Below are 10,241 nucleotides of genomic sequence, written 5' to 3'. Positions count from 1 at the left end.
GACAATTTCAGGAAGATTTAGGATTTTAGGATTACTCGGGACCTAAGATTTTTTTTGTGATCTCTACAAAACATTCGTAAGAAATTATAGCTGAACTTTTTCAGGAATTACCAACTCTTTTGAGGACTATTCCAGATTTTTTTATGATTTCCCCAAACAATGTTTTCTAATGGAACATAAAGGGAACCCGTCCGAAGATTTTTTTTTTCAAATTTCTACATAATGTCTTTCATGACTAACTGGCGTTCTTTCAGTAATTAATCATCCAGTTTGTATATGCTTATTGGCAATCTTGGAATGTCTTGGAATGTCCTGGACATCTGTTTCTCTAAGAATAATTCTTCAGTTGAATTGTTCCGAGTACATCCTTTTTGAAATCTCCCTAATGATTGTTTTATATACTCATATACTGCCAATACTCATCTTAGAGCATAATCCTATAGAAACGTCAATTTACGTTTTCCTGGGAGGATCCTTGGAAGAATTTTTGAAAGAATTTTGCTACAGGTGATTTTGGAGAACTCTCAAATAATGTATTTTTTTTAAAAGATCCTGGAATTTATTCCAGATATTTCTGGAGGAGTTTAAAAAGAAATTCCTAGAAAAATTCTTGGTGCATTGGCTAGCAAAATGCCGGGACAAATCCCTGGAAGAATTCCGAAAGAGTCTTTCCTGGGTGAATTCCTGAAGGAATCCATGGAGAAATATCTTATAGCATTTTTAGCATGTAAGTTCTTATATGTTTAAAGTAAGCCACAACGTAACCAGAACCTACGGTGCCGTGGGTGACTCTTTTGTGGCATGTGTGTTGCTTGGAGGAATCACTGGAGGACTTATTGTATAGTTTATTGTAAGAGTTTTTTTTTTCATCTGTTCGGGACATAACCACTGCGACCAATATTTGATCTATTGGGGTATACCCCGTGTCCTTTGTATAGTGCATGTCGTATTACTTTATCACCATTGAGAAGTTATAAAGTATTCGGTTTTGTTACAGTAGTCATTTTCAACTTAATCGCAAGGAAGGATTCTGATTGATAGGTTCCGCTTTTAACACGCTCCTTTTTTTGTCATAATCGGATCCCTTAACCAAATAGTCAAGAAATGATACCGATATTGACCATCCATCGGAACCCTAGTCCCCAAGCCAAGAAGGTGATCTACCCACGCTACGGGCTCCGTTAAAGATCGAGCATGTTTTAAACCCCCTCAACCATTCATCCCTCAGCACGGGTCGCCTGACACCTTGGATTGGGGTTACCTGTTTGGAGGACTTTTAACCCCCGGAACAGGTGGTCCGTAGTGCTATTCTAAGCCGGCAGCTACACGGCATTATTGTAGGAGTTGCTTGAGTAAACTTCTGAAGAAACTGCTGGAGGGATTCCTGAAAAAAAAACCCAGGATAATTTCCTGGTTCCTGTATGTATCATTTTGAAATTATCTTCCAATACAAGTCGATTGATGAATTCCATCTTGAAGCCAATAAAAAAAATCAGGTAATCCTGGAAACATTCTGTCTGGGGTACATCCCTGAATGATTGAAGAATTTTTGAAATTTCTGAAGGAACTCCTTAATAAATTTTTGAAGAGAATTTGAGAGGAATTTCTGAAGAAATCACTTCAGGTATTCCTGGAGTAATCTCTGGAAGAATTCCCGGAGGAATTTCTGAAAGTATACCTGGAGGGATTCCTGGATGAATTCTTGGATGAGACCAGAGTTGCACTCAGTCACTATCAGTGGTAAGCAAATCGCTGGTTTTGATAGGCCGACTGCGATCCAAGTCAACGTGCGCTCTGTTGAGTCACCGTCACTTTCCTTGTTTGATCAGAACTGGACTGATTGTGATGATGTGTGGATATCACTGATAGGCCATCTTTGAAATTCGTTTAAAAATCCAAATGAAGAGTTTCCAAGAGTATATTTTAATTTTTAATAGTTTTACATGTTGGTCATAAAAAAGTTTAAGTTTTGGCGAAAGCCACTAAAATATCACATCAGTTGCATACAATGATGGTGATCTAGAGTGCAGTTCAATATTAAGTCGTTGCCTGTCATTGTCGTTTTGATATTGAACGGCCTGGAGTGATAGTGACGATGGTGCAATATCAGTAGTCACCAGACAAGACTGATATTGAGCAACTCTGGATTAGACCCAGCAGGAATTCCTGGAGAAATTTCTTGGGGAAATCCTCGGATAAATTCTTGAAGTAATCCCTGGAGAATTCCTGGAGAAATCTCCAAAGGAATTCTGGGAGGAATTCCTGGAAATATTTCTGAAAAAAAAATCAGGAAATCTCAGACAAAATTTCTGAATAAATCCTTTGAGGAATTCTTAGAGAAATTCATGAATGAATTCCTGGAGGAATCCCTGAAGCAATTCCTGAATAAATCTCTACTGAAGGAACTTCTAAACAAATTTCAGGTGTAATTTGGAGGAATTCCTGGTGCAATTCTTCTACGAGACCCAGCAGGAATTCCTGCACACTTAATTTGGAATAACGTGTTCGGTAATTTTTTGACGAAAATAGAACAGCTGAATACAGCTACACAGTATTGTTTACCTTTTGCATCCGGTTTTGACAACTGATGTACTGAGCCTCAGTAAAATCGATTACCGAAGTTACCAAAATAGTTCTGCTGTTCTATTTTCGTCAAAAAAGTGCTGAACAGGCAATTCGTGCAGAATTTCCTGGAGAAATACTTTGATAAATTCTTGGAGCAATCCCTGGAGAAATTTCCAGGGAAATTCCGGAAGGAATTCCTGGAGAAATTTCTGAAAAAAATCTCTTTAGTAGTTCCAGGAGGATTTCCTGGAAGAATCCTTGGAGGGATTTCTGGAGGATTTCCTGGAGAAATCTTCGAATGATTTCCTTGAGGAATCTCTGGTAAAATCATTGGAGAAATTCGTGTAGAAATCTTTGGAGGAATCCCTGAAGCACTATCTGGAGCAATATCTGGAGGAACTCATGGAGAAATGCTTGGAGGAATCCCCCCCCCTGGATCAATTCCCGGAAAAGTTCATAGAGGAGTTCCTGGATAAATTTCTGGATGAAATCCTGGAGGAATGCTTGGAGGTATTCCTGTGGAAATTGCTGGAAGAATTCCTGAAGGAATTGCTGGAGAAATCTGTAGAGGAACTCTTGAAACAATTACTGGATTAATTTCTGGAGGATTCTCTAGAATACCTCTGGGGGAAATTTCTGAAGCAATCCCATGAGAATTTCTGGAGGAATTTCTAGAAAAATTTCTGGAGGAATCACTGGAAAAATTCTCGAAGGAATTACTGAAATAATCCCTGAAAAAAATCGTGGAGAAATCTCTGGAAAATTCCCTGAAGAATTCTTAGCGAAATTCCTGGTGGAATTCCTGGTGGAATACTTCCTAGAGAAAATTCTGAAAGAATTCGTGGAGGAATCCCTTGAAAAATTCCAGAAATATTCCTAGAGAAAATCCTGGACGAATTTCTGAAGGAATCCGTGAAGGATTTCTTGAGGAAATTCCTGGATGAGTTCCTGGGGAATTCTTGAAGCAGTTCCTGGAGGAGTCCCTGAAGCAATTCATGGAGGAATATCTGGAATAACACCTGAAGGAATCGCTGAAAGAATTAATGGAGAAATCTCTGCAAGAATCCAAGGAAGAATCCCTAGAGGAATAGTTGGAGGAATTCCTGAAAGAATTTCTGGCGACATGTTACAAAAATAAAAGAAAATAAATTATTTACAATGTTTTAACACATATCACAACGCATAGAACCTTTCAAATGCACAAATAAAAGACACCTCAAATTGACTCAATACATGACACAAAACATAAATGTGGCCTGTTATCCAGATGGATAACACTTTTCATCACAGGATGACGAGGTTTCAATATTGTTCTGGGTCCATCAGTCATCCTGAAACTGTATTTTAGTTAGTAGTATGCCTTTTAGTTCACAGTGGTCACTGTATTCATAGCTTATGATTTTGTCCAGGAAAACTAATTCTGATCGGGCATCCCGTTTCGGGTTTCGACACTTGAGCTCAATAACTTGAAGTCCGTGGCAGGGAAAGGTTTTTATCTCTTATACTTGACAACTGCCCGAAATGGCCTGAAAGTTGGCAATCAATATTGGATTACATTGCATGTACCTCTATTCTGTCAGAACCCTATAAATGTGTATTAAAACTCGGGAAATATTTACAAGTTAAAATAAAACATATAACACAAAGAACGCACGAATATAAAATTTGTAACACATTTAACAATTATTCTGTCTTATAATTGTAACAATTTTATTTACCCGTTACACAATCCAACGTTTGAGCAAGAATTTTTCGTGAATCATTCACCGATTCACGAAAAATTCAGCTCCCATATCCTTCATAACAATAGTGTTAAGGCCATAACTTAACACTTGTAGCCGGCACTGGCCGATCCGGGAATAAATCATGCGGCTTAAGCGCCACTCCTTTAGGAGACCGCACGACAAGTTCTAAATTTGCCCGGTTGAGACTCTTCAGGGCGAGTCCATTTGAAATTCCCGAAGAAAGTAGGATCGAGCCAGCGCATCTACTTCCTACACCTTAACTGGGGTAATTACCTACCAACAACATAACCCGATACACTACAAAACCATTCCTCCAAAGAACGCGGTAAGATGTCACCCATCCTAAACGCAACGCGACATCAGGATCGCGTGCTACTTCTCATCACTGGCGGTTCCACTACTTCCCGCTAAAGGCGCTACCTGCGTAGAAGGGAGTACGCAAGACTACAGTCAAATTGCGCCACGCAAACAACATTACACTAAATACGCGAAGTAACGGGACAACATTACCATAATCTAACAGATCTTTCGCAGGACTAATTCTGATTTACAAACGCATTCACATTGTAGAACTAAACACATTTATTCTATGATAACACCAAAAACGAAAGATTTATTCTAGACTGCTACTCGTTTATCATTTTCATTCTTTACATATATTCCATATTCAATCCTGCTCTCTCGTGCGTTTGTATTCTATCTCTACCTATCTGTCCATCGATCTATCACAACAGTCCTATACCGCTGTGCATGTGCTCTATTCTTGTGTGCGTTCCATTGATGTTTCTCCCTCGATGATGCGACAAGCGAAAGCGGCAAGCTTGCTACACCCGGGTGTCTTACACAATAGGGTTGGGTGGGCCGGTCATGAAATACGTGCGCACGTTTTGGATTAAAGCAACCACCCAACCTCACATTTGCGGACGCTGTTTCAGACTAGACGTCCAAGAATATCCACGACCTAATGGTCGGCAAAAAACTTCTCCGAGGCGTCCTCACCGGACGCCCCACTCTACAAAAAAGACGGTGCAAAAAAGGAAACGACTCACCGAGCAGCTACGTGGTTTTCGCTGACCTGCTGATTGTTTCTGCGCTCCTGGTGTGTCACGCCGGTGGATCGACCGCTTGGACCACGTGTACGGGGTGGTCTGTCACGTGGGGGGGGGGGAGGGGGATGTTGTTGCGAAACCTTGAACGACCTTCAAGACGGGCCTGACAAGTGGCAGTAGACGACCACAGAAGTTCGCTAAGCGGCGTGTTGACGTGCCTCTTCTTCGGCAGTATTCGTTCGCCGGAAGTTCCGAGTCGATCGGCAGAGAAGCGTCGCTGTGGAAGAATCTAGCCAGTGGGCTATTTACGTACAATTAGCACATGCACGGGTTCTTAAGACGAGCACAAAGAGCACATTACCTGGTAATCTGTCGAGGTAAACGCACAAACCCTACGTACTTCTTTCCTAACTTGGACTGAAAACTATGAACTAACAAAAAGAACAATTGAACTAAAGAAATATCACCACGTTACTTTCACTCACATTCAACGGCTATTTCTACAAGGTTAACAACGACACTTCTACACTAATCTGCGGATCGAACGAAAGTAAAATGAAACCGTGATCCTCAGATTAGGGAAGGTGCTATCGACCGAACTTAACGGAAGTTCGATATTCCCCCCGAGCTTCTTCGAAATGTTCGGCAGTGTAACGGCTTACGTTGAAGGCTCGCTCAGTTTTGGGCTCGGTCGCAACTTTTTCTTCCCCGACTTTCTCCGGAAATTCCAAACGTACTTGACCTTCGGATATCCCATTCGCGGCCGATTGAAGGCCGATTAAAGCTTTACATAGCGAGAAATTTGCCTAACTGTTCGGCGCAATGTAATTAATTGATCTATAGTGGGCATTGATGTACTGATTGAAGGTCAGTTTTATATTGATATTTGAATCTGTTGATGAAATTATATCTGGCATATTAATGGAAATGGAGCAGGCTACACACTACGATAAAGATAAATAAATAACTTAACTCAAAACAAACCAAAACTGTTATGCTACCCGAAAGCCACAACGGTTTCCAAAAACGTAGTGGTGAACAGGACTAACAAGTCCCCAGAAAACACCTCAACTCAAAACTAGATTTATGTTACCCGGAAGCCAAACTGCTCTCCAGATTTTCTAACGAATAAATCTTACCTCAACTAAACTTTACTTTAATGAAAGCGGTAGCCACTAGACCACCAAGCTCGTCTCGCAACGCTTGAAAATTGAAGCGTTTTACCTCAGACGAATCAAAATTTTCTCTTCTTTGACCGGCGCTTTTCAACCCAAAGCGGTAGCAATATCCAATATGCCTTCATGGGCTAACATGCTTTTGAAGCAAGTGGGAGCGGGGACAATAAAAAATATGAGTGAGAGTGAGGAACGATGATTCAGCGCCGTGCGGCACTCTGAATCTCTCTCTTCGCCGGTGTATACGGCAATGAATATACTTGATTTTTATCTCGTTATTACAGTGCAAATGACATAAACTCGTATTAAATCGATTATAATATATGGACAAATTGATTGTTTTTACAAGTTTTGAGCAAAAAATAAATCTACTGAATCATTTACGCTTCTTCAGCCTCGCAGCAGCAAGTGAGAAATAATCGTTAGGGGAAGGGGTGGTAAAATGAGCATATTAAGCTTTTACTTGATTTTTTCCACTATTCAATTGTAAAACATAAAATAAACGGCAGATAATCATTATGCCATCATACATTAATACAAATATTAATAAGTTTTAGTCAGATTCATTGCAAAACACGTATTTTTTTCGTGTTTCAGAACACGAGTTAATTATCGACTGTTCTATAGAATGCGGGTAAAATGAGCAAGGGGCGGTGGTAAAATGAGCATAGTGGGGTGGAAAAATGAGCATATGGAGGTGGTAATATGAACACCTTGGAAAATAAAAACCGACTTCATGTAATTTTCAACAATATTGTTAAATAAAAAGATTGTAAACTAATCTATTATTAACATCATCAGCTCTTCATAACAAATATCACAGCTGTTATTTTTATTCTTCAAATATCCACATTTATTTCATAACAAACAAAACAAGTTTGAAAAACGTAAAACGAGCACATATTCAGTGTTTGCACATTCAGTGCAAAAATAAAAACTTCAAAATTAGAGACCCATTTCTGGGCAATACAAGTATTCAGTTGCAGAATCGGCATCCGAGATCGTCTTCGTTCGTACCGCATTCTGTGTGGAACCACATCAAGCAGGAATGACACTTCTTCCATCCTTGGCCATCAACGGAATCCGAAAAAGTTGCACCACAGAGATCGCACAACGTATCTTCGAAAATCTCAGCTTTCTTCTGCACCTTGGTTCGCTTTTTCGTTGTTTTTCGTCCTTTTTTTATGGCCTTGATGGTCTTTGCTGCTTCCGATGTGGCTAAGCTTTGAAGATAGTTTTCTCCGGTAATTTCAACCGCCTGTTCTGCCTTACGCTTGCGCTTTGCATTTCTCGGAGCTGCCATTTTCGGAAGTGGTAGAATGTCCTTCGGTGATATGGTGAATGAGGAGTTCGGAGAGGCTTCAGATTTTGGTTCAACGCTGATGATTTGATTGGCATCATCTTGATTATCGTCAAGAACCTCATTAGTCATTACCGGTTAACTCAGGAAAACTGATTGAACTCGGCATCTGCTGTACTGTTGATCCATCAAGCACCAGTGGTTTAGTTACCGTGATCAATGTAACAGTCGTGACTTCTACCTGGTCGGTGGCGATTGCTGGCTGATCGGGATTGACTGGCTGATTTGTTGGTCGGATTTCTGGCTGGTCGGTCACTTCGGATGGAGCAAAGTCCTCATCACTGAACACGTTCCTATTGAAAGGCCAAATGCCAGACTTTCGGAAACCGTTCTCAGCCACTTCTGCTGAAGCGGCTTTCAAATATGCCGCACCCATCAATTCCGCGACGTCGTACAGCGTTATGGCTTTGCCAGGGAATTTGCGCATAAAATTTTCCGAAGCTCTTGCATAATAGCTTTTGAATGGGCCCATGAAGGCCACATCCAAAGGCTGCATTTTATGGCTGCAATGTGGAGGCAACACAATAACGTCAACGAAATTGGCCAGAGCTTTTTCACCAAACGCCAAACCCTTGTGAGAGCTGTGCCCATCAATAATCAGCAAGGCCGGGTTGGTTTCTGATGGGTTGGTATTTTCAATGAAATGATCAAACCAGTCTGGGAAGATCTCGCTGGTCATGTAACCTGAAGGATTACAATTAAACTTGGTTCCGTTCGGTGCACCTTTTTTCAACGAAACGTGCATGCGCACCCGAGGGAAGATCACGTAGGGTGGCAAATGTTGCCCGGTTGCGGACATACACATCACGATTGTTGTTTGCACTCCTCGCTCAGCAGAAGTAATCGATCCAACCTGCCTTTTCCCCTTCCTGGCCGCGATTTTCAGCTTCTTCGGAGGGACCTAATGGATGTTTCCTTATTTTAATATTAGTAAAATGAAAATTAAATAATAAAAAGCTATATTTACCGTATTGACTCCAGTTTCATCCGCATTGAAAATGCGATTCGGGGGGTAATGCTTGGCGTCTAAAGTTTTCTGCAGCAGGTCGTAGAAGTTATTCACAGAGGGTTTGTTGAACCCTCTAGCTCGAGCGATGGATGTTGCTTCCGGCTTCCGGAATGATACGGTTGGATTTCGCCTGAGAAATCCTTGAAGCCAGTACCTGCCAGCCATTTGGCGTTTGTGGCTGAAGTCGTGAGGTAGCTTGTTCTTCTCCGCCAGGTCATAGGCAAGTTTGCGAGCATCTTTCATGTTGACCCCATAGAATCTGGTCTCCAAATCAAGAAGATGCTGAACCAGTTCGCTCTCTTGTTCTGGCGAGAACACCGTTTTCTTCGAGCCAAGTCCTCTTTTCTTACCCGGAGAAGCAACCCACCTGGCGAGAGTGGCCCTGGGAATATTGTGTGTAATTGCAGCATGACGGACAGATACTCCGCGATCAACGGCACGCTTTGCCGCGGCCATCTGCTCATCTGTCCAGGTTTGCCGCTCCGTTTTCCTCTCATAAATCCGTCCCATCTGAAAGTAGGTACGAAAAGGAACTGAATCTTGCTCATTTCTCCATCACATTCGGGTGCTCATTTTACCACCACATTCGGGTGCTCATTTTACCCGCAAAGGGGTTTCAGTTTAAAACGTCTTACTATAACGCGGAAAACGATACTAAATACTTACTTTCGATGTTAACAGCTGAGTATCAAGTTAACTTATTGTCCTGTAGCGTTTGATTCGATAAATTGAACGTTTACATCACAAAAATCGCTAAATAATGCAAGCCGAAAATTAGATCACAGACAAGCAACTGCACGGGCGGTTTGTTTTTGTTTATTATTTATGTTATTCGAAGGCTCAATGCAACATAGGGGTGCTCAAAAAGGTTTTTATGAGTAAAATAATGGGTGGCCTAAAGATTATAATATTTTATTTGACCAAATACCGTAATTTAAGCACCTGCTTATTTTACCACCCCTGCTCATTTTACCACCTCTTCCCCTACCAGTCAATATGCTTCACCAGCCAACCGACCGATGAGGAATAGTGGTCGTGGTTGGTTCGGTACCATTCATATTCACTCAATTTCAAGCACTATCGTCTCGATCACGAAAACATGTGAGAAACCCTCAGGCGCAAGAGTGTCCCTGAGAAAATCATCGGCCTCATTGAAGCACAGTACAGGGCATTTTCGTGCAGAGTACTGCACAACGGTGTTTTGTCCGATCCCATCCGGGTCATTTCTGGAGTGAGGCAAGGATGTATATTGTCACCGCTACTGTTCCTCATCGTAATCGACAAGATCCTGGTAGGTGCGATTGATCGTGAGCCAAATCGTGGGTTGCTGTGGCATCC

The 10,241-nt window shown here is 41.4% G+C and overlaps 1 protein-coding gene across 1 annotated transcript; it reads right to left on the bottom strand.

Moving 5' to 3' along the window:
* Positions 1-6,963: 6,963 nt before the first annotated feature.
* LOC109402512 (uncharacterized) lies at positions 6,964-9,875 on the bottom strand. The gene is made up of 3 exons (XM_062857119.1): positions 9,570-9,875; positions 8,862-9,413; positions 6,964-8,795 (listed from the first exon to the last, which is right to left on the bottom strand). The coding sequence occupies exons 2-3, from the start codon at positions 9,411-9,413 to the stop codon at positions 7,959-7,961; spliced, it is 1,389 nt and encodes a 462-aa protein (XP_062713103.1). The 5' UTR covers positions 9,570-9,875; the 3' UTR covers positions 6,964-7,958.
* Between the last annotated feature and the right edge of the window lie 366 nt (positions 9,876-10,241).

This window comes from Aedes albopictus, chromosome 3, assembly GCF_035046485.1.
Source record: "Aedes albopictus strain Foshan chromosome 3, AalbF5, whole genome shotgun sequence".
Taxonomy (NCBI): Eukaryota; Metazoa; Arthropoda; class Insecta; order Diptera; family Culicidae; genus Aedes; species Aedes albopictus.
This window is presented reverse-complemented; position numbering and strand designations above follow the sequence as displayed.